The following is a 26,142-nucleotide window of genomic DNA, read 5'->3' on the forward strand; positions in this document are numbered from 1 at the left end:
TTAAAGACCTATAGATATAATAGCAGAATGTGATCTTAATTTTTTTTCACTCCAAATAAAAATATATTTGTAGATGTAAAATTAGTGCCCATGTATTGAGATATAGTACTCTCATGTGTTATTTTTTTAATCAAATGGTGCATGATTTTACAGACTGTAAAAATAATTTCTTTCCCATTTTTTAACTGTAGGTGATTTTCAGTCTATACTTTAAGATATTTTGTTTAACTTTATATTGTAATATAAATTAGATTTTGGAAAACTTCAAATAATGACTTAAGACCAAATAAAGCAGAACCATACTTTTTTTCAGAGTCTTCATTTCATTTCATCTATCTTTCACACTGATACATTGAGTCATTGGGATACCCGTTGAGAAAGTCATGATGGATTTTTGCATAGAAAAACACATCATAACTTTCTCAATAACCTAATAAAATACTTAAGCAGAATTTTTGTCTTTTGTTAGTGTTCTCTTCACTTTTTTTCCCCTTTCTTGTTCTCTTTGTTGACATGTTTTGCTTGAGGACGGAGTAAGTGATTAAATGTTTTATTTTAAAAACTTTGAGCTGAAACACTTCCCAAAATTAAGTAATTAATTGAAAAGGTAGGGCTACTACTGTGGCCTAAGGGAACTTAATTTCACACAACTAACTGTTATTCTAGTCCCTGGCCTGTCAGCTCAAAGAACACGCTGGGCACATGCACGTGCGTGGTCCAAATTCTGACAGGGAGGAAGAATGGAGAAGGGATAGTGATGTGAAAATGTCCCATTAAGGGTGTGTGTGTGCGCGCACTCTCTCTCTCTCTCTCTCTCTCTCTCCCCCTCCCTCCTATTTTCTCTCTCTGTTCTTTCTCTCTAAACTTCTCTGATGAGCATAGATGCCCTCTGCTCATTTTAAATAAAAAGATAATGCTTACACATTGTACAAAGATAATACTTACACATTGTACAAAGCTCATAAGATCCAAAAGGATACTCAGAAAAAGTAAATCTTCCTGCCGCCTCAGCTCCCAATCTTCCAGTTACCCTTGGCTAAACCAAAAAAGTGTTGGTAATTTTATATATATACATACATATATATATATATATATATGCTTCTGTAAACATCATGCATATCCAAGCATATCTGTTTCCAAATTTTTCCCATTAAAATCAATAGCCTAGTGACTATTTTTGTGTTTATATACAAGTACGTAATCAGAATATACTTATGTAACTAGAATTGCTTAGAAAGTGTGTTAGTTTTTAGATTCAATCATTATTGCTAAATTGTACTTTACAGTTTTACCCATGTATACTTCAACAAAAAAGTATATTGATGCATTTTTACACTATAGCATCACCAGCACAATGTGTTAAAAACATTTTGATCTTTTGTTAATAAAATGTTTAAGATTGTTTTAATTTGCATTTGTCACTACTCACATTTTATACCTTTTTACCATAGAAAATTTTTATGTTGAGGTATTCGGATACCACAAAATTCACTGTTTAAATTCAGTGGCTTTTCGTTTATTTACATCATTGTGCCATCATCACCGTATTCTAATTCAGAACATCTTCATTACCTAATTAAGAAACCCTGTACCTTTCACCAGTCAGTCTCCATTCTGCCCTGTGTCTAGCCGCTGGTAGTCTTTAATCTACTTGTAATCACTTTTAATTTGTTTATTTTAGATGTTTCCTATAAATAGAATCATATCTAATTGTGGCCTTTTGTGTCTTGTTCTTTTTACTTGTCATGTTTTTGAAGGTTCATCCATGTTGTAGTGTGTATCAGTAATTCATTTTTTATTGCCAGGCCAACAGGTAGCTTTGTGATTAAGGTGGCTAGATCCCACATGAGTAACTGCACTTTTATCCTATAATCTTACTGAACTCATGTATTAGTTTTAATAGTCTTTTTGTGTAGATTCCATTACATTTCTGTATACAAATCTTATCATCTACAAATAGTGATCATTTTATTTCTTCCTTTCCAATTTGTATATCTTTCATTTCTCTTTTTGTCTAATTTTCCTGACTAGACTACATTACAATATTTAATAGAAGTGATGAAAACAAACATCTTGTTTTGTTTCTGACCAATTGGTGTGAAATTTTTACTCTTTTGCATTGAAGTATAATTAATCATTCTCAATTTTAAGTATCATTTGATACTATAATTTCATTAGCATTGAGTGTCATTCTCTCTTAATTCATTGCTGTTTGATCCTTAAATAGTAAAAATGTTAAGGGAAGGCACAATTAAAGACAGAAGTTTTATAGAATTTTTTTTTTTTTTGAGAGATTTTTGCTTTAGGGTGCGTGCACTCGCAAGAGAGAGAAAGTGAGAAATCACTCCCCAGGCGGATGGCTACGCTGCAATCCCCTCTCCTCCATTCTCTTCTCAGGATCTTGGGTACGCATGCACGCACACCTGGTGTGAGTTTAAGCCACTGGGTGCAGGACTCAAACTGCGGTCGACTACATGGGAGTCCAGTGACATAGCCACCACACCAACTGCTAGTCCCGCTGGTCCCTAATTTTATAGAGTTCTTATGGGTTCCAGAAAGAGAAGAAAAAGAAGTAATTTTCATGAATTACCTTGCCTTTATACTCCTTAAGACAAACCATGAATACTGAAGGTTAAAACATTCATTCAGTTGGACTTTGGTGGATTTTTTACACACTAAAAGTCAGTTTTCCACATGTAATATATAGGTAACTGTAATATTTTAAAATTATGTTCATTATTTAGGAAAAACTTAAACTCTTTGAAGGTTATTATTTTGTATTTTTAACTATGATAATTTTTCATTAACATTGTATTTTTTTAGTACATTTTTATTTTTAGATTCTTGCTTTATGATGGCATAGACTTAAAAGTTTTTGATTGCCTCATATGATGCATTGGTGAACAATGCGTCATCTGAATATTGAGATAACATCTTGGATTTCAACATATTACTCCACAGTTAGAAAGGTATAACTGAATTGAACTTCAGTAACAGAGAATTGATAATTTTGACTTCTTTTTATCTTCCTATGGACAAGTCTTTTACCTTAAATGTAATAGCATTTGTTCTACTTGAATATATTAGTGTTGGCTGATAAAAAAATTTAAGAAAATTCAGGTCTGTGAGCCAATGAGAAATTGAGGATAGCTGTGTTACAATTTTTTCTCTGCTTTTTTATGTTCTTATATATATATATATATTATTTATATAAAATTATTTATATTTATATTAAAGACATGTGCATTTTAAAAGTTAGAAAGTAAACACTTTTCTGGTATACTAGCAACAGCTAGTTGGAAATACATATGATACCTTCAAATGTATTAACAAAAATGTGAAATACCTAGTAATCGTCAAAAATGAAATCCATAGAGTTCATAGTAAGAAAACTGTAAAACTTCATTGAGTGTTATGAGAGAATTCTTGACTAAGTAGAAAGTTTATCTTTCCTACACGGGAAAGTGATAAAGTAAGCCTTCAGGTCTGGGACTTGAACCATGGTCGGTCATGTGTGAGTTTAGCACCTTAACCACCATGCCACCTGCCGGCCCTGGTCCCACATTTTACCCATTCTTAAAATCAGGTTTTTTTGGGTTGTTTTTGGTTTTGTTTGTTTGTTTATTTGTTTGTGTTTTGCTCTTGAGTTGTATTTCTGCACAGAAGCTTTTTAAAAAAGTTAGATATAGTCCCATTTGTCTGTGTCTGCTTTTGTTTGCCTGTGCTTATGGAGGTCTATTTAAGAAACTATGATGCAGGCCAATATGGTGGAACTCTACCTCACCCCCATTTTGTTCTAGTAACTTTAGAATTTCAGGTCTTATATTTAAGTCTTACCCATTTTGAGTTGATATTTTTATATACAGTGTGAGATTAGGAAGTGGTTTTCACTCTTGTGATGTGGTTGTCCATTTCCCCCAACATTTTTTATTGAAGATACTGTCCATCCATTGTGTGTATTTTTGGCACTTTTGTCAAAGATCTATCAACTCTAAATATTTGGGTTTAAATATGGACTTTCTGTCTTATTCCATTGGTCAGTATGTCAGTTTTGATTTATACATTTATTTTCTACATTTTATTACATGTCTTTACAGTATACATTCTTTTTTTTTTTTTTGAGAGGTTTTCGCTATAGGGCGCGTGCACTCACTAGACAGACAGAGAGAGACAGAAAGCGAGAAATCACCCCCTAGGGGGGATGGTCACACCGCAATCCCTTCTCCTCCATTCTCCTCTCAGGATCTTGGGCATGCACGCACACGCGCCCGGCGTGAGTTTTAAGTCACCGGGTCTGGGACGCGCGAACCGCGGTCAACTACGTGGGAGTCCAGCGACATAGCCATTACGCTAACTGCTGGTTCCCTACATTTCTTTTTCTAACACAGATATCATGCATGTGAGTCAAGACAAAGATATTACTATATACATTATCATCAGCAAATAGCTTCTCATTTTTTGTCAGTTAAGCATACTTTTACCTGTTTTTTCCTCTCCCTTTCTCCTCCCTCCCTTTCATAACTTTTTTCTCCCATGTTTTATTAATTTACAAAAGATCTTAAAGTATGGACAAAGCTAGAATCTAGTGACAAGTACACTGTAATTTTCTTCTGAAACATTCTTTTTTCTCTCTCCATTCCCCCTTTTACTAAAAAAAGGTATCAAGTAGCTTATTTGCAAAAATTTTTTAAATTTTTATAAATTTAAAAGCTCTATAAAAATTCCATTTCTGATGCATGGCAGCTATTAAATAATACTTTTGTATTATGAACTTACTCAACCATTCTGTCACAAAATAAGAATGCTCACAGATATTTTCCAATTACAAAGGGGTCAGGAAAGGAGAAAATTTTGTTTCAATTAAAATTCTTTTTTTTTACAAATTGCCGAACCCAACAGCTCAAAATAAAACAAAAATCCTTTAATTGGAAGATAAAGCATATGAGAAATTAGTATTGTTTTAGGAAAAGTAATAGAATTCTATTTCACTAGTTCAGTCTCGTGTAACCTTTCTTTTGTTTAATTTGCAGTGTTACTGTGGTCTGACCTTTCCATTAACATTCAACATTATTATTGATATTTCAGAACTTGTCCCTACCATTAAGTTGGCCTTTTTCTTGGTCATTTTTTGTTCTCTTATTTGTCTTAGTTTTCCTGGTATAGTACTCCCTTCAGAACTTGTCAAAGAGCTGGTCTGGTGTTGGTAAGTTCTTCCAGGTTTTGTTTATCTGAGAATGTGTTTATCTTTTCTTCCCATGTGAAAGATAATACTAGATTATAGTGTTTTTGGTTGAAATTGTTTTTCACTTAGCACTTTGAATATTTTTTCCCATTCTTTCCTTGCTTGCATTGTATCTGATAAGTGGTCCAACATTAACCTTATGGGACATCCTTTGAAAGTAACTTTATGCTTCTTTTTTGCCAGTTTTAGTATCATGTCTTTGTGGTTTTCGTCAATCTGGCTATGATGTGCCTTGGGAAAGATCTTCTTGGTTGATTCTTTGTGGGGTCCTTTGTATTTCTTGGGTCTGGATTTTTGAGTGCTTCTCTAGGTTTGGAAAGTCTTCTTTCAGCATTTCATGGACTAGATTATCAATACCCTTATTAGTTTCTTTTTCTTTTTCTTTTTAAAATTATTTATTTACATTCATTCACTGTACATCATTACAGCATACAAAATGAAATTTTTCCATCCAAAAGACCCTGTATATTGGCTCAATCAAGCACATCAACATATGTGTTATTGTCAAGAAATAATTTTCCATTTCTTGTTTCCTGTATATTTTGCCTTTTTTCCCATCCTTGATTCTCTCTCACCCTCTGCCATCTCCCACCCTCCTTCCTACACAATGTCTGATATCTATTGTTGCATTCTATGCCTTTTTCTCCCCCACATTTTATTGTTTCACTAAATAAATATATTAATTAATCTAAATATTTTCAATAGCCAGCACAACTGATATATCCATATCTATGAACACAAGTCTGACTTTAGGCATAAACCTCAGTGAGTAGAATGAATATACTATAAAGTAGCACCTAGCTAGGGCTGTATACCTTACTGCAGTCATCAAATAGGTAAAATATATATATATATATATATATATTCTATTTCTGACCCTCTGTTCTTTCCCACCCTCTTCTCGCACTACCTCTGGTGTCTACAGTCGTCTTCCATTCTTTTTCCCCCACATTGTATTGATCACACAATTTCTTAAATAATCTAACTACTTTCAATAGCAATAGAAACTGTTAATTTCAAGAAAGCAGTTTTAACTTAAAGAAATCCTAAGGAATGTTGCTTAAAACTTAAAGCCAGCAAACAGGTTAGGATTCTGTTCAAATGGTAAATGACCATAGGAAGCTATATAGTATAAGCTAGGTGCTATTTTATAATATATTCATTCTACTCAGAGTGTCACACCTAAAGTCAGACATGTATCCACAGATATGTATATACCAACTGAACTTGCTATTGAAAGTAGTTAGATTATTTAAGAATTTATTTTGTGAATCAATAAAATGTGGAGGGAAAAAGGAATGGAAAATAACTGTAGACACCAGAGAGAGTATTGGATGAGGGTGGGAAATGGCAGAGAGTCAGAAATAGGGGGAAAGTATTTATACACACATACACACACACACATATAGATGATAGATATATATCATCTATATGTGTGTGTATATATATATGAAGCTAGAAATGGAAAATTATTGGTGATAACATACATGATTAAGCCACTGTGCAGTATATTCTGAATGGGAAATCATATGTTGTATGCTGTGATGATGCTTAATGAATGAATGTTAATTAATTAAAATAAAAAAATTTTAAAAACACACACACACATACATATGAGAGAAAATTTTCAGGTGTAATTGAGAGGGAGTGAGAGAGACAGGAACAGAAAGAAGACAGAACATCTTACCTGACTTTTCACTGGATGTTGGGCTGGAAGAAGAGGTTTGAGGCAAAGGCTTTCCAGTTAAAGCAGCAGGGCCAGGCCCATCTCAGGTGCACATGGAGCCTGGCTTTTCACTGGGTGTTGGGCCAGAAGAAGAGGTTTGGGGCAGTGACTTTCCGGTTAAAGGGACAGAGCTAGGCCTACCTCAGATGCACATGGATTCTGGCTTTTCACTGGGTATTGGGCCAGAAGAGAAGGTCAGTGTGTCAGTTTTTATGCCAATAACATGCTGTTTTGATTTCAATTACTTAATAATATATTTTGAAACCAGGGAATGTGTTGTGTGCAGCTTCTGTGTGTGTGTTTTTCAAGATTGCTTTGATTGTTCAGAATCTTTTCTGATTCCATATGAGTTTTAGTATTTGTTTCTATGGAAAATGACATTGGAATTTCAATAGGAATTGCATTGAATTTATAGGTTTTTTTTGGATAGTATGTACATTTTAATAATATTCTCCTAATCCATGAACACGAGATATCTTTCCATTTGTGTCTTCTTCAATTTCTTTCATCAATGCTTCATAGTTTATAGTGTACAATTTTTTTTTAACCTTTTTGGTTACATTTACTTGAAATTAATTAAATTTACTTAAAATCAATTAATTAAATTTACTTGAAATTAATTTAAGTGTTTGTAAATGGAATTATTTTCTTAATTCCTTTTTTAGATAATTTGCTGTTTGTGTATAGAAACATTACCAAATTTGTTTATTAGTTCTAACAATTTTTTGATAGTCTTTTGGGTGTTCTATACTAACACCATGTCATCAGCTGAGAGTTTTACTCCTATATGGATGCTTACAACATCCATTATACTTAACAGTGAAAAGTTGAAAGCTTATCCTCCAAGATCATAAACTTGACAAGAGTGCCTTCTCTACTGTCTTTGGTCTAATACTGGAAATCCTGGCCAAAGCTATTAAAAGGAAAAAATAATAATAAAAGATCCCTATATAGGAAAGGAAGAAAAGAACAGATCTTGTTGCTGAGCAGGAAGATACAGTAAAAATCTTCACTTTCTCTGGACTAATCTATAAATTTTGTATAATACCAATTTAAATTCAAAGAAGGGTAAAGAAAGAAAGGGAAGGGAGATGGAGAGGGAAAAAAAGGAAGAAGAAAAGAGCTAGTAAGTGTGTGTGTGTGTGTGTGTGTGTGTGTGTGTGTCTTTTCGAGGGGTAGAGTTAGTGAAATAATTCAACAAGAACTACACCATCTGGTACAGTAGCCACTGGGTATATATTACTGTTTAAATTTAAGTTGATTAAAATAAATTAAAACTGGGAAGATACATTTAAAGTGTTAAATGTAAAACAATTTCAACCAAGATTACTATATCCGGCAAGATAATCTTTCAGATGGAAGGAAAAGATAAAAATATTCTCAGATAAACAAAGCCTGAAAGAATTTACCAACCCAAGAACACGTCTTCAAGAAATTCTGAAGGGAGTACTATACCAGGAAAACCAAAGAGAGATAGAAAGAAACAACCACCAAGAAAACAACTGACTAAATAGAATATGTGCTGTCAAAGCAAGCACACGACTGACTAAATAGTAAGAACAAGTCCGGAAATGTTGAATGTTAATGAATTAAATTCTCCAATCTAGAGACACAGTCTGGCTTAATGGATACAAAAACAGAAACCCTCTATCTGTTGCCTACAAGAATCCCACCTCATAGGTAAAGATTTGCATAGACTAAAAGTACAGAACTGGAAAAAGGTATTCCATACAAATGGAAACCAAAAAAGGGCTGGAGTCAGGATACCTATTTCAGGCAAAATAGACTTTAAGACAAAAACTGTAAGAAGAGGCAAAGAAGGACATTATATAGTATAAAAGGGCTAATTTATCAAGAAGATATCGTGCTTTTATATATATACACACACATACACATATACACACAGTGTGTGTATGCATTGGGTACATGAGTTGGCTCAGGAGCAACCAAATCCATAAAGGAAAGACTACTAGATCTAAAAGGAGAGAGAGACGACAACACACTAATTGTTGGGAATCTCAACACCCCACTGTCTCCTTTAGGTAGATCATCTAGACAGTAAGCAAAGAGATACAGGATCTAAACGATACCATGAATCAAATGAACTTGACAGACGTGTATAAACCTTTCCACCCAAAAACCATGAAATACACATTTGTATCACCCACACATGGAACCTTTTCAAAGATTGACCATATGATAGGCCACAAATCAAGCCTTTACAGATTCAAAGGCATAGAAAGTATATTCAGCATCTTTTCTGACTATGATGGAATTAAACTTGATATTAATTTCAGGAAAAATCCTTGAGAATACATACATAAAGACATGAAAACTAAACAACCTATTGGAGGACTTATCAACTACCAAAGAAATTAAGACTGAAATCAAAAGATTTATGGAAACAAATGACAATGAGTACACAAGTTTCCATAAACTATGGGACACCACAAAAGCACTCATAAGAGGGATATTCATAGCAATTAGTGCACATAAGAAAAAGATGGAAAGGTGGCAAATAGCCCAACATCATGCATTAGGGAATTAGAAAAACAACAACAAAATCCAAAAAACGTCTAGAGAAAAGAGAATAATAGGCTTGAGCAGAAATAAATGAGATAGACATAAACGAACTATACAGAAAATAAATGAAAGCAAAAACTGGTTCTTTGAAAAGATAAAGTTGACACACCATTATGTATACTAATTAAGGAGAGAGAAAGGAACCAGGTAAATCAATATTACAACAGATAAATATAAATACAAAACATCATCAGAGTATACTATGAGCGACTATGTACCAACAAACAAGAACACCTGGATGAGATGGACAAATTCTTGGAAACATATATTCTACTGAGATTGGATCATGAAGATATAGACAGCTTGAATATACCATAACAAGCAATGAGATTGAATCAGTAATAAATAACCTCCCAACGAAGAAAAGCACAGGCCCTTATGGCTTGACTTCTAAATCCTACAAAACTCTTAAAGAAGAATTAATCCCCATTCTACTCAAACTATTTTTAAAAATCTAGAAGGAAAGGGAAAAAAAGGAAGAAGAAAAGAGCTAGTAAGTGTGTGTGTGTGTGTGTGTGTGTGTGTGTGTGTCTTTTCGAGGGGTAGAGTTAGTGAAATAATTCAACAAGAACTACACCATCTGGTACAGTAGCCACTGGGTATATATTACTGTTTAAATTTAAGTTGATTAAAATAAATTAAAACTGGGAAGATACATTTAAAGTGTTAAATGTAAAACAATTTCAACCAAGATTACTATATCCGGCAAGATAATCTTTCAGATGGAAGGAAAAGATAAAAATATTCTCAGATAAACAAAGCCTGAAAGAATTTACCAACCCAAGAACACGTCTTCAAGAAATTCTGAAGGGAGTACTATACCAGGAAAACCAAAGAGAGATAGAAAGAAACAACCACCAAGAAAACAACTGACTAAATAGAATATGTGCTGTCAAAGCAAGCACACGACTGACTAAATAGTAAGAACAAGTCCGGAAATGTTGAATGTTAATGAATTAAATTCTCCAATCTAGAGACACAGTCTGGCTTAATGGATACAAAAACAGAAACCCTCTATCTGTTGCCTACAAGAATCCCACCTCATAGGTAAAGATTTGCATAGACTAAAAGTACAGAACTGGAAAAAGGTATTCCATACAAATGGAAACCAAAAAAGGGCTGGAGTCAGGATACCTATTTCAGGCAAAATAGACTTTAAGACAAAAACTGTAAGAAGAGGCAAAGAAGGACATTATATAGTATAAAAGGGCTAATTTATCAAGAAGATATCGTGCTTTTATATATATACACACACATACACATATACACACAGTGTGTGTATGCATTGGGTACATGAGTTGGCTCAGGAGCAACCAAATCCATAAAGGAAAGACTACTAGATCTAAAAGGAGAGAGAGACGACAACACACTAATTGTTGGGAATCTCAACACCCCACTGTCTCCTTTAGGTAGATCATCTAGACAGTAAGCAAAGAGATACAGGATCTAAACGATACCATGAATCAAATGAACTTGACAGACGTGTATAAACCTTTCCACCCAAAAACCATGAAATACACATTTGTATCACCCACACATGGAACCTTTTCAAAGATTGACCATATGATAGGCCACAAATCAAGCCTTTACAGATTCAAAGGCATAGAAAGTATATTCAGCATCTTTTCTGACTATGATGGAATTAAACTTGATATTAATTTCAGGAAAAATCCTTGAGAATACATACATAAAGACATGAAAACTAAACAACCTATTGGAGGACTTATCAACTACCAAAGAAATTAAGACTGAAATCAAAAGATTTATGGAAACAAATGACAATGAGTACACAAGTTTCCATAAACTATGGGACACCACAAAAGCACTCATAAGAGGGATATTCATAGCAATTAGTGCACATAAGAAAAAGATGGAAAGGTGGCAAATAGCCCAACATCATGCATTAGGGAATTAGAAAAACAACAACAAAATCCAAAAAACGTCTAGAGAAAAGAGAATAATAGGCTTGAGCAGAAATAAATGAGATAGACATAAACGAACTATACAGAAAATAAATGAAAGCAAAAACTGGTTCTTTGAAAAGATAAAGTTGACACACCATTATGTATACTAATTAAGGAGAGAGAAAGGAACCAGGTAAATCAATATTACAACAGATAAATATAAATACAAAACATCATCAGAGTATACTATGAGCGACTATGTACCAACAAACAAGAACACCTGGATGAGATGGACAAATTCTTGGAAACATATATTCTACTGAGATTGGATCATGAAGATATAGACAGCTTGAATATACCATAACAAGCAATGAGATTGAATCAGTAATAAATAACCTCCCAACGAAGAAAAGCACAGGCCCTTATGGCTTGACTTCTAAATCCTACAAAACTCTTAAAGAAGAATTAATCCCCATTCTACTCAAACTATTTTTAAAAATCTAGAAGGAAAGAACCCTCCCAGATTTATTCTATGAAACCTCCATCACCCTCATCCACAAAACAGATAAGGACATGACAAAAAAAAGAAAACTACAGACCTATCTCTTTGATGAGTCAGGGTTAGGGTTAGGTAGGTGCAGAAATTCTCAGCCACATCCTAACAAATAGTATCCAACAACATTAAAAAAAAGAGTATATGTTATGACCAGATGTCTGTCTCATTTATTTCTGCTCAAGCTTTTTATTCTTTCTTTTCTCCAGACATTTTTTGGATTTTGTTGTTCTATACGTAGAAGACTCAAAGGTATCTACAGAAAAACTCCTGAAAGTGATAAATGAATATAGTAAAGTTACAGGATACCAAATCAACATACATAAATCTATAGCATTTCTGTATATGAACAACAAGCAGACTGAAGTAGAACTGAAGAAAGTAACCCCATTTATCATAGCCACAAAAAATATAAGATACCTAGGAACAAATCTAACCAAAGAAATTAAACACTTCTACAAGGAAAACTATGAAAATCTTTTTAAAAAAAAAAAGGAAAAGAAAAATAGAAAATGACACAAAAATGTAGAAGGACATCCCATGTTCCTAGACTGGAAGTATTAATATAATCAAAATGGCAATTCTACCCAAATTAATCTACATATTTAATACAATTCCAATCAAATTACCAAAATTGCAGACTATTTAGAAATTTGAAAATGAACAAAACTAGAGCTCAATGTAGCTGTTGTGGGATTTAGCCAAAGCCAGATGCCAAGGAAAATTATAAACTTTAGTGGATTTTTTTAGAACAAAAGAGCAAGCATAAATGATTTGACTCAAAAAATGTTTTGAAAGCCTAAAAAAAGAATAAGGAATTGTCAAAAGTAGAAAGTAATAACATGGAATATAATAGATTCATCAGTAATGTTAAAACTATTTCTTTGATAAAGACTAATAGATGTTTAGCAAGTCCAATAAAATAATAAAAATGATGCAAATAATCTTTAGAATAAGAAAGTGACTATAGCTGCTTACCATGAATTTTAGTTTTACTCATTAAAAAAGACCTATAGGTTTGGTGATAGGATGTGCAGGATGTGTACATGTATAGTTCTTCTCTACTTTAGATGCATAGCAATCGCAGATTAGCATGTATATAAGACATGTATTTATATGTATATATAAATGATTTTTAACACAAATCTCAGAAGCAAGAGGAAAATATCTTTATATGAGAAAGAAAGGAAGCAAAGTAGTAATTGAGTTTGAATCCATGAAAGGCACAAGAAGAACCCAAAAGGGGAGTAGAAATGTGTTTTAGAAGCTGCTGAGGTAGTCCCTCATTAGAAGGGAGATTGTAGGTTCATGTCCAGACTTCACTGTGTGTACCAGGCATACCCTTAGCTCTGATCCCAGCCTGACTGAAGGCTCCTGGATTGTGGTGTCAGGACTCTGTTGGGCATACTCTCTCCCTCTTTCTCACTCATAGAAGAAATATGTAAACAAACTGTCTTTAAACCTCTCAAAAATTGCCTGACTCTTTACTATACCTGAGTTAAGGGTTTTTTGATTTTGTTTTTTAATTATTTATATGGGGGCCAGCAGGTGACATGGTGGCTAAAAATGCCAGACTCCTACATGGCTTACCGTGGTTTGTGTCCGGACCCAGTAGCTTGCTTTCTCACTTTCTGTCTCTCTCTGTCACACACTTACCCACTCAATCTCACTCTGTCCCTTTATGGTTAAATTTAAATAAATGAATGAAGGAAGGAATAAAGTTCAATAAAGTAATTTTTAAAAAAAAGAATTATTTTATGGGGCCAGTAGGTCACACGGTAGTTAAGGGGCTGGACTCCAACATGGCCAACAATGTTTTAAGTCCCAGACCTGGTGGCTTGCTTTCTCTCTTTCTCCCTCTCCCTCTCCCTCTCCCCCTCCCTCCCTCCCTCCTTCCCTCCCTCCCTCCCAACCACAGTTGACTACATGGGAGTCCAGCAACATAGCCATTACACCAACTGCTTTATTGAAGAAGAATTACTTAGGGGCAAGCAGATCTCATAATGGTTACATTGCTGGACTCACCACTGTTTGATTCCCGGGCCCAGTGGCTTAAACCTCACATCAGGAACATGTGCATGGATGCCCAAAACCCAAAGAGGAGAGTGGAGGAGAAGGGATTGCAGTGTGGCCATTCTCCCTGGAGGGGCAAGTTCTTGCTTTCTTTCTTGCTGTTTCTCTGTGTGTCTCTGGCAAGTGCACATGCCCTGTAGCACAAATTTCTCTCAAAAAAAGAATTTTTATTTTATCATTAGTAGTAGTAGTAACTACTACACCTCCTGCTGGCCCCAAGGGTTACTTTTTAAAATATGTTAAATGTTTATTATTTATGTTGTGTTTTTCTCACACACCCTGAAAATTTGTGACTTAAAGGAACAACAATTCCACATTTTTTATGATTTTCTGGGTTAATTGAATGGTTCTTCTGCTTTACATTGTGTTGGATAGAACTGAGGAAAAAGGGAACCAGCAGTCAGCGTAATGGCTATGTCACTGGACTCCCACGTAGTCAACCGTGGTTCACATCCTGGTGGCTTAAAACTCAGTGCCGGGCGCATGTGCGTGCATGCCCAAGATCCCGCGAGGAGAATGGAGGAGAAGGGATTGTGGTGTGGCCATCCCCCCTGGGGGGTGATTTCTCGCTTTCTGTCTCTCTCTGTCTGTCTGGCGACCGCACGCGCCCTATAGTGAAAATCTCTCCAAAAAAAAAAAAAAGAACTGAGAAAAAAAAAAAAACTGGAAGATGTAAAATATCCTCATGTACATGGTTGTTAGTTGGCACTAGCGGGGCTTTGGTTTCACAAGCACAGCAGGGGCTTTGGTTCTTTTTCATTTGGCTCAACCCATAGGCTATGTTTCCTCACATTATAACTGCGAGGTTATAAGAAAATGCATTCTGCAGCAAAGGCAAACAACTACAAGGACTCAGTAGCCTAGCTTAGGAAACCATACAGCATCATTTGTGCTGCATTTATTTTTCTTTTATAGATGTGTACTTTTTTTTCTTAGAGAGAGATTTTTTGCTATAGGGTGCATGCACTCGCCAGAGAGAGAGACACACAGAGACAGAGAGACAGCAAGAAATCACACACCCACCCTGGGGGGAGAGGGTGGCCATGCCACATTTCCTTCTCTTCCAATTTCCTCACAGGATTTTGGGCACACACACCCAGTGTGAGTTTCAAGCCTCTGGGTCTAGCCCTAGAACTGCGGTCAGCCACGTGGGAGTTCAGGACATAACCATTACACCATCTGCTGGTTCCATTTAACCAGAAATTTTAAAGCAAGGATTTGAACGTATGCCAGTCTGATCTACAGTCTTCATATCTACCAGTGACCCTCACTGTGGAAATCACTTTTTTCAGGAAAGAATAGGAGATAAATTAGGAATAAGATAAAATGCTTGGTTTTTAAGATGTGAGCAACATCTTGAATGGTGAACCTGATTTGGACATAAAGTGTGTAAGTGAAATTTACAGAGGAAAACCTAAAAGTTCCAGATATAAAGGTGGGGAATTGCAGTTGTGATGGAAAGTGCAAGTCATTCAGATTGGATAGTGTTTGAGATGCGTGAAGAAGTGAGATATAGGTATTAGGGATGATGACAAGTAAATTTAATTTCTATATATGCTTTCTTGGTAAGTGAAGTTCTAAGTAAAGTTTATACAAAACCTTAGTTACTTATATTTGTTTTAAGAAAAAGGTTTCTGAAAGTTTGAGAGGGAAGAATGTTATTAGCATGTACATTAAACATCTAAGTGCTTAAAACACAAAAGAATGATTTAAAGGGTGGGGGAATACTATGTTAATCTAAGCGTTGCATAGATAAAATTGGCAGGTGGGTAATATTTCAGAAGTTAACAAAATGCCTGACTCAGTGAGAAAGAAGAGGTGATGGCTTACAGAAAAACTGAAGTAGGTATTCAAATCAGGAAGAGTTGGCTGCTGATTAGATTTGTGAGTCATGGCAGAGGTAAGAGTTGGAGTTCAATAATATTAAAAGCTAAGCTTGAATATCAACCGTGAATTTAACTGATTAATCACTTTTGTACTCTTCAGTTATTGAAAATTTTCCCTGAAATGATTTTTTAAAGATATGTGTATTTATGTATTTAGAAATACATAAATAAAAGTAAAATTTGACCAGAGAGATCGGGAGCCAAGGTGGAAAGTGAGAAAGCAATCTGCCCAGTCTGGGACTTGAACCCCAGTCGGCCTTGTGGGAGTTCAGCACCTTTACCACCATGCCACCTCCTGGTCTCCCTAAAATGGTTTAAATAAAGCTATTGGCTCATTGTAAAAGTCAAGACTCATTTTTACATAGAAAAATATATCATGACTTTTCCGACAATCCAATGTATTACTTGATTACTTTCACATTTAATAGATTTTCATTAATAAGACATGTAAAAATTATGTCTTGCTATTTAAGATTTTATACTCTGAACTTATACTCTGAACTTCTAAACTACTTTTCTTTCCCCCATTAGGTCAATGGCACTGATGCAGATTATGAATATGAAGAAATCACACTTGAAAGGGTAAAAACTATTAATTACATTAATTTGTTGATTTAAAGAGCTTTTAAATGTACTGTTCTTTCATTTAGAATCTAAAGAAGGTCTTTCAGAAATAGAACATTATAGTACTTTCTGTAAGTTTATGTTATAAAACTAATAATGGTATTTTCTTTAGTAAACTTTTTAAAATAAAGCTGTTTTAAAATAGTTTTAAATTTACAGAAGCACTATAAAGATAGTACAGAGAGTTCTCATTTGCCCTGGACTCAGCTTCCCCTATTAACATTTTGTATCACTAGAGTACACTTGTTTCAACTAGTGAACAAAAACTGATATATTATTACTAATTGAAGCTTATACTTTATAAGATTTCATTGGTTTTTATGTTTTTCACTCCCAAAGTTCCATCCGGGATACTGCATTGCATTCAATTATCATATATCCTTAGGTTCCTCTAGACTGACGATTTCTCAGAAGTTTCCTTTGTTCTTCTTTTGTTTTTTATTTATATGCATATAATAAAATATTCATTTCAAATAGGCATTTAGTACACTAATAACATGGTCATTGCATTAGTTTTCTCCCCTTTTAAAATAACCTTAGTTCTAGGGGACCAGCAGTTAGCGTCATGGCTATGTGGCTGGACTCCCACGTAGTGGACCGCGGTTCGTGTCCCAGACCCGGTGGCTTAAAAATTCACGCCAGGCATGTGTGCGTGTGTGCATGCCCAAAATATCGAGAGGAGAATGGAGAAGGGATTGCGGCGTGGCCATCCCCCCTGGGGGGTGATTTCTCGCTTTCTATCTCTCTGTCTGTCTCTGTCTGGCGAGCACACGCGCCCTATCGCAAAAAAAATAAAAATAAAAACCTCTCCAAAAATAAAAAATAAATAACCCTAGTTCTAGTGCCTAAGACAATACCAAAAACTAATGTACTAGCCTACATAGGGTAAAATTTAGGTGTGTACATTTTCTTAGGATATATTTTCCCCTTAAGAATAACTGCTTAATTTGGGACCAGCAGTTAGTGTAATGGCTATGTCACTGGATTTCCATGTAGCCGATCGCGATTTGAGTCCTGGACCCAGGGGGTTAAACTCATGTCGTGCGCATGTGCATGTGTGCCCAAGATCCTGAGAGGAGAATGGAGGAGAAGGGATTGCACCATGGCCATCACCCCTGGGGGGTGATTTCTCGCTTTCTATCTCTCTGTCTGTCTCTGTCTTTCTGGCGAGTGCACGTGCCCTATCGCAAAAGACTCTCAAAAAAAAAAAAAGACAAAAAGAATAACTGCTTAATTTATACTGTATTTTAGTAATGCCAGTTTGTCTGGCCGCAGTTTTGGAAATTAAGTGTTCATACAGGTAAATTTCCTAAGTTCTGAATGCCCATATATTTAGATACAATTCTAAATAGTTAGATTGGTTTATGTTTGAAACCAGAATAGACTCTGAGGAAAATAGACTCGTGAGGGTCTTTCACTTGTATAATAAACTTTATTGCTCTACTATTTTAATTTGAATCACATGCTCAAGTCAAGAAGATGCTGTGTAACATTCAAGTTAGCACAATATTAATAATATATTCTATGTATTTTAATATGGTATTTTGTGACATCTTGTAATTTATTATTCTTTTTGTTTTCAATCCTTTCCCAGCGCCTTTTAAATTCCTATTATTTACTCAAGACTATACATTTTGTTTTTCAAGGATGGAAGAACTTGAGTACTTAAGCAATTTGGTAACTTCCGATGCTCTCCTGATACTATTGGGTTGTCAGAAAAGTCATGACGTATTTTTTTCTATGCAAAAATGTGTCATGACTTTCCAAAAATCCAATATTACTGAGATTCAAGTAGCTTGAAGAATTTAGACTGAAGAAAAAAATTAAAATACAAGTTTATGATAAATGGTGGCAGAATGGGTATTTAAACTGTTAATTAGAACAGTTCAATAATATAATAGGTTCAAATGTATCTGCTTATTTGATTGCTTGAAAGCTAGAGTTTAGAACATTCTTACAAAAATAAATATTTTTAATACCATTGCTTAGATCAGTTATCCTTGAAGACCTTTTTATAGCAATAGAACCCTTTCTACGAAGTAAATAGTATTCAGAAACCCAGTTTCTCCAGTTTGTAAAACAAGCAAAAAGTAGAATTCTTTTGGCAAAATGTACTTTGCTATTAAGAAAACTCACTAATGTTAAGTTCTTAGGTTGTTCTTTTAGTATTGTAGATTGTTTTTTTACTAGAGACAAATGTTAATTACACATGTCAAGGATTGGTGATAGCTGTTACTTAGCAGGTCCAGTTTGATCCATTTTATTCTGTTCTGTTCTGTTCTATTCTTTGATGTGAGAGAGTGCACATCCATGGGAGAGGAGAGAGATAATAGATAGATTTGACAGCATCTCACATTATGGTCCTCCTCTCTTAGCATCCCAGTATGTTAGATGAAAAATAATATATTGGTTTTTACATATGATGAAATATTAAATAACAGCAAAAAGATCATATCAGTGTGTCTCTCAGAACAGATTTGCCCCACCAAACATGGGTGATTGGTGGTCTAAGAGAAAGACTTTCAGTGACACCTTTGCAAATAGGTGACTAATCCAAGGACAAATTGCATATACTTGTAAAGAAAGAACTGCAGAGGAGACTTCAAATTACTTAGTATATTTCTTCAACTGTATCTACTTAGCTCTAATGCCTCTGAAAGGACTTTCCACATATTATGAGCATGTCCATTTAGCTTAGAACCTTCATATTACCCACACATATACTTTATATGTTGTGATTCCTACTTAGAACAGTTTCAGTGTCTTATTATGACAGGAACCTATGAATAAAGATAATTCTTATTTGGTCTCGAATTATTTTCCTTTATCCGCAGGGAAATTCAGGGCTTGGTTTCAGCATTGCAGGAGGTACAGACAACCCACACATTGGAGATGACTCAAGTATTTTTATTACCAAAATTATAACAGGGGGAGCAGCTGCCCAAGATGGAAGATTACGGTATGTTTTACACTTTACGTTGTAATTCTGAATTTACTTTGTATATTTCTGTTTGAAGAAGACTGGACAAGAGGTACATGCAAAAAAGAAAAACTATTCATAATTAACATAATGCTCAAACAACATTCAAATGAAAGAATTATGTCATTCTGCTGTAAGCATTGTTTTATCATTTAGGAATTTGATTTTACCTTAGATACACATTTTTAATAATAAGTGATTAATGATTTAACTGTTTTATGAGTAAATTTACAGAAATCATGAGTGTCTCTTTGTATGTTTAAATACATTCACAATGTATTTTTTATTTCTTTCTTGGTTGGAAACATGTATATATGCTTATGTAAGATACACAGGTTCATGTATTTCTGAGTTTGAATCCCATGCCACAAAGAATAAAGTATATGCACATTTTAAATAAATTAATATGTTTTCTTAATTGAATAGATGAAATAACACTGGTCTCTTGTTTACATTTAGTGTTCCCATTTGAAAACTTCATTTTCCTATGCCATAAATTATGGCATTTTTCCTGTTTTCTTGTTTGTTTTTATATGTGTATCAAAATAAGATAGTCTGAAGTTTTAGGGCTAAGTATTTTATATAGTCTGTTAAAATAGCCTATTATTTTAAGGGTATGAATACTTCATGCATCCCTTTAGTTTCTAGACTTCTCAGTAGTTGTAACAGATGGTATGTTATTAAAATAGTTAGATGTAAAAACGAATCATTTGACTATTAATGTAATATAGAAATGCACTTTCCAGTTCTATTACTGGCCTTCTGTTGGGCTGCTTATAAATTAATTATTATGGTCCTTTGTTTTACTGACAAACATACCTGTAATATTAACTCTAAGGGATCATTGTTTTGAATATAGAATTTTTTTCGTCTAAAAAAATTAATTAGCCAGAGCAGCATGTTGGGAACAATTTTAGCATTTTGTATTTTGTTCCCCTCCCAACTCAATTTGAGATTGCCACCTTTTTCTTCCAAATGGAACAAATGTAACTAAAACTGAGAGCAAAGCTAGCTGGAAAGGTTAGAATAAGAAACAAGCCAAACTTTAAAAAAAATATATTTCCACATCAAATTATGGTAGTTTATTTTCATAGGAAACCTCTGAATTAAATGACCTAATCTTTAACTTCATATAAAAGTTTTAAAATAACTTTATGCTATTAATTCTTGCATCTAAAATTAGAGAAAGCATTCAAAAAGTTATTTTTTAATAAATCAATGAAGTAATCTCAGTTATTCAGTCTGAGTCTCTGTTTTCTTATCTTTAAATCACAGCTCTGGGACCAGCAGTTGACATAATGACTATGTTGCTGGACTCCCATGTAGTTGACCATGGTTCAAGTCCTGGACCTGGTGGCTTAAACTCACGCTGGGCACATGTGCATGTGTGCCCAAGATCCCAAGAGGAGAAGGGATTGTGGCGTGGCCATCCCCCCTGAGGGGGGGTTGATTTCTCACTTTCTGGCGAGCACACATACCCTATAGCAAAAATTTCTCCCAATAAATAAATAAATAAATAAATAAAAATTTTAGGAGAATTGTAGTGTCTATAATTAATAAGTATATACAGTAAGCATACAAGTGGTAGTTATAATTATCATTTAATATTTTTGTAATATATTTTTTGCACTATTTGTTTTGGCCAGCCCTTGGGAAATGTTTATATTTCTTCATATAAGTATTTAATACACTGGAATTTAATATCCAGCATCTTCATTTATATTTTCTAAAGTAAATAATTCTCTTTACCTTAAAAATTAAAAAAAACAAAGGCTGGCCCATGAACTGGTGATTCATGGAGCCAGAAACCACATGACTGGACATACAGCTTGAATCCTGGACCCTGTGGCTTGAGAAGCACACTGGGTACATGTGCATCACATGCCTAAAGTCTTGAAGGTATGGAGAAATGAAGAAGTAAAGATTGCTGTGTGACTACACCATATTGGGTAGTGCTTTCTCCCTTTCCTGCCTCAGTCTCTCTAATAAGCATATGCACCCTTAGGCAAAGTGTTTTTTAAAAATGAAAATAACAAAAATTGGATGAAGTGGGATATTGATATTTAATGTTTTTCATATTTCTATTTTTAACATTGAAATTTTTTTCTCAGGGTCAATGATTGTATATTGCGAGTAAATGAAGTAGATGTTCGTGATGTAACACATAGCAAAGCAGTTGAAGCTCTGAAAGAAGCAGGATCTATTGTGCACTTGTATGTAAAAAGAAGGAAACCAGTGTCAGAGAAAATAATGGAAATAAAGCTCGTTAAAGGTCCTAAAGGTATGTGATAAATCAAACTAAGACCAATTATTAAGTAAGAAATCTCTGGGTAGTTAAGGGAAGCAGATCCCAAATGGCCAAACCTATAGTTGGAGTCCTGGACCAAGCAGCTTGAGAGACACATCAGACGTGTGTGAGTGCATGCCCAAGGTCCTGAGAGAAGGGAGAAAAATTCCCCATGGAGAGGAGTGCTTTCTCACCCACCCACCCTGACCACCCCAAAGTGTATAGGTAGGTAGTCCACATAAGTCAGGAGCGAAGGACCCAGAGGTTTGGATCCAGAGGTCTGGCCAATTTTTTTTTTTTTAAGTGTAACATTTGAAAAGTTCTCATGTTAATCTGTTAGTGTGGTACGAAAGTATGTTCCTAAAAGATGGGAGTAGACTGGCTCATTGTAGATACCAGCATTCAAGTTCTGCTTTAAGTATTGTATTTTTTATATATTGGCTATTCCTCTTCACTCAGTTGGGCCTGGCTATATAATCATTTCTCAGAAATCAGTGCAGATGATTTTTTTTTTTACAAAGAATTATTTATTTATTTCCATTTGTTATTATTATTTTATTTGATCAGACGGAGGCAGAGAGAGAGAGAAAGGGAAACCATGAAAGCAAGCCACCAGGTCTAGGACCTGAACCACGGTCAACCATGTGGGAATCCAGCACCTTTAACCACCACACCACTTGCCGGCCCCAGCAGATGATTTTTTTTAAGAGGTTTTTGCTATATGGCACATGTGCTCACCAGAGAGACAAAGAGATACAGAGAGACAGAAAGCAAGAAATCTCCCCTGGGGGGATGGGCACACCACAGTCCTTTCCCCTCCATTCTCCACTGAAGATCTTGGGCACTCATGCACATACACCTGGTATGTTTCTTAAGCCGCCAGGTCTGGGACATAAACTGCAGTTGACTCCCTGGGAGTACAACAACATAACCATTATGCCATCTGCTGATTCTCCAGATGATATGTTAATGAGCTGAAGGTTATTTGAGAATAGCTAAACTCCACAGTGAGCATGCACCAAGTTAGTTTGGGCTGTTTCTATGGGCAGTGTTCCCAAACCTCCAGGTCCTTTGCTCCTGACTCATGTTTAACTACCTACCTATACAAATTTACGTATACATTTACACATTATACTACCATGAGCATGTATATAAATTTATAATTTAGGCATTATTTCTATGTGACTTTTATTTTCAAAATTTCTGTAACCTGTCTTTAATAGTTTTTACAAATAGGAAAGTAAAATCTTTTTTCATGAGTAAATCTGACTCTATATTAAGTATCATCACATAAAAGACTTTTAGTATTAAAAGAAATGAAATATTCTTGGCCTTTGAACACTTTGAAGTCATGTATAATATTGAAATTAACTGGCAACCGTTTATCTACAAAGTACTTTAAGTACAGATAAACAGGCTAAATTAAAAGAAGAAAGTACATGGCATATATCATGAGCAGTTAAAACTTCAGTGAGGACTGTTAAGATAGGATTCTAAAGTTTGGGGACCAGCAGTTAGCGTAATGGCTATATCACTGGACTCCCATGTAGTCGACTACGGTTTGAGTCCAGGACCCAGTGGCTTAAACTTACGCCGGGCGTGTGTGCGTGTGTGCCCAAGATCCCAGGAGGAGAATGGAGGAGAAGGGATTGAGGCATGGCCATCCCTCCTGGGGGGTGATTTCTTGCTTTCTGTCTCTCTGTCTTTTTCTGTCTCTCTGGTAAAAAAAGAAAAAAGAAAAAAAGAAAAGGAAAAAGAAAGAAGAGGATTCTAAAGTTTGAAAACTGGGATTGAGGATAAATAGAAATACTAATTCCAATATGTGGCTTCATGGAAAAGGTAGGATTGCAACAAATGAAAAAGGAATAGAGAGCTGAAAATTTGGTGTTGGAGCTCTGGGATCTATGAATATTGAATAAAGAAGAAAAGTATCCACAATTCTAAAACCTGTTGTTTCTGCTAACCATCAACGCATAATTTTATTATTCTCAATTTTTTCAGTGAAGTTCATTTAATTCATTAAAGAGAGTGTGTGCATATAAAAAACAGAGACCATTAACAGGGTCGTGTTACACTGTAATCCCATTTCTAAGCCCTCCAGTTTTTCAGGATCTTGGGCCTCCATGGATGCTCTCATCATGTTTTTAGGCCAGCTCAGTGATTGAAACGCCAGGTCAGTCATACAACTTTTAAACACTGCAGTTAGTTCACTACTGACAGATCCAGCAGACTGGGCCTCAAATGTTTTAATTTTGTGAAAATATTAGCGGTATTAGTAAGAAGCACAATGATTATAGAAATAAAATAAAACATAATATCTTTTTGAGCTAACAAGTATATTTATAATAAAGACTTTTAAGAGCATGTGGGCCAGCAGGTGATGTGAAGGTTAAGGCAGCTGGATCCCACATGGCAAACTGTTCATTTTGAGTCCCAAATCAAGATGAGAAAACACATTGGCATGTGTGCGTGCATGTCTGAAATACTGAGAGGAGAATAGAGGAGAAGGGATTGTGGCCATCCCCCTGGGAGGTGGTTTCTCACTGTCTCCTACCCCCATCTCTTTCCTACCCCCATCTCTCTTCTGTGAGCACACACACCCTATAGGAAAATTTAAAAGAAGAAAGAGCGAGCCCAGGGCGGGGGTGGGGAGAAATTCATTTGTAATTGTAGAAGAAGCTATGCTGATAATTGTCCGCTGATTGTAGGAAAAATACTTAGGATTTAAAAAGTAATTAGCGGGGACATGGTGGCATGGTGGTTGAGGTGCTGGGCATTCCCACATGGCTGACTATGGTTCGAGTCCTGGATCTGGTGACTTTCTCTCTCTCTCTCTCTCTCTCTCTCTCTCTCATCAAATTCAAATAAGTGAATGAATAAATAAAATTAAAGTAACTTTTTAAAAAAGTAATTAGCTAAATATAAATTCTATTTTAAGAAATAGTGTGATGAGAATGTTAACTGACAGTTTTCATCCATTTTTCTTTGGAATTAAATTTAATTTTATTGATGAGAATCTAAAACTAGTATTTTTCAAACAGGTCTTGGTTTCAGCATTGCTGGAGGTGTTGGAAATCAGCATATTCCTGGGGATAATAGCATCTATGTAACTAAGATAATTGAAGGAGGTGCAGCACATAAGGATGGCAAACTTCAGATTGGAGATAAACTTCTAGCAGTAAGTATAAGAAATTTATTGTTTTGGGGACCAGCAGTTGGCGTAATGGCTATGTTGTAATGGCTATGTTGCTGGACTCCCATGTAGTCAACCATGGTTAGAGTCCCAGACCCAGTAGCTTAAACTCATGCCAAGTTCATGTGCTTGCATGCCCAAGATCCCGAGAGTAGAAGGGATTGTAGCATGGTCATCCCCCGAGGGGGTGATTTCTCGGTTTCTGTCTCTCTGTCTCTCTCTGTCTTTCTGATGTGCGCACATGCCCTATAGCAAAAGCCTCTCAAAAAATATATATATATTGTTTTTAAAATCATTTTGATGCCTATTATTTTGGGGTAGGCTGGAGGATTCCTACGTACTAAAAATATCTAAACGATGTTTATAGAATAACTACTAGCCATTATTAAGATTTCAAAAATTACTTAGTATTAACTTTTCCATTTTAATTTCCTCTGCCAGACCCCTGTCTTGTCTTTTATTCTTTTTTATTTTCTATTCCTTTCTCCCTCTCTCTCTCTCTCTCTCTCTCTCCTTATTTATTGATTCTTCTTGTTATTAAAGGATTAAGGACATGGATGCCCAGAATTTTGTAATCATAGTCTTTAGATTTATAACACAGTATTGTCATTTATTCATGTCTGATATACTATAGTAAATTAATTAATTTGTCATGTAATGGAAGCTGGTACATTATATCACCCAAGATCTAATACAGTTTTGTGCTTTTTATATCTTTGTTTCTTAATTGTTTAATCGCATATGCCTATGTTTTTGTTTAGCATTATTTGTTTTGAAAATTTCTAAAAAGACTATTTTAAAGTAGTCTTTTTTTCACTTAATATTGTTTTACTGAGACTTATCCATATCATTATCTAGAGCTCAAATGTATTCACTTCTTTGTAATGGTCCACTGCATGGTTATACCACATCTTATTTATATAGTCTTCATCAATAACTGTCTTAGCCACTTTGTCCAGAAAAACAGAACTGAAGACAAGCTAATGTGCTAAGGTATTATCGGGAGGCATTATCTCCAGAATAGTAGAGTGGGTGAAAATGAAAAGTGAGGCAGAGAATGAGAGGGGCGGGGGGAGGGGGGGGACAAAGGG

General features: G+C 35.0%; 1 protein-coding gene across 5 annotated transcripts in view; it reads left to right on the forward strand.

Annotated features, from left to right (window-relative positions):
- The window catches only part of DLG1 (discs large MAGUK scaffold protein 1), a 331,865-nt gene that overhangs the window by 189,325 nt on the left and 116,398 nt on the right, over positions 1-26,142 (forward strand). For all 5 annotated transcript variants that reach the window (XM_006156759.3, XM_006156761.3, XM_006156762.3 and 2 more), the window contains 4 exons: positions 16,499-16,549; positions 19,426-19,550; positions 21,683-21,852; positions 24,900-25,036. In XM_006156759.3, the coding sequence (XP_006156821.1) occupies positions 16,499-16,549; positions 19,426-19,550; positions 21,683-21,852; positions 24,900-25,036 (483 nt within the window). The remainder of the gene's footprint in view (positions 1-16,498; positions 16,550-19,425; positions 19,551-21,682; positions 21,853-24,899; positions 25,037-26,142) is intronic.

The sequence above is a fragment of the Tupaia chinensis genome, unplaced genomic scaffold, assembly GCF_000334495.1.
Source record: "Tupaia chinensis unplaced genomic scaffold, TupChi_1.0 Scaffold000515_1, whole genome shotgun sequence".
NCBI classification, from domain to species: Eukaryota; Metazoa; Chordata; class Mammalia; order Scandentia; family Tupaiidae; genus Tupaia; species Tupaia belangeri.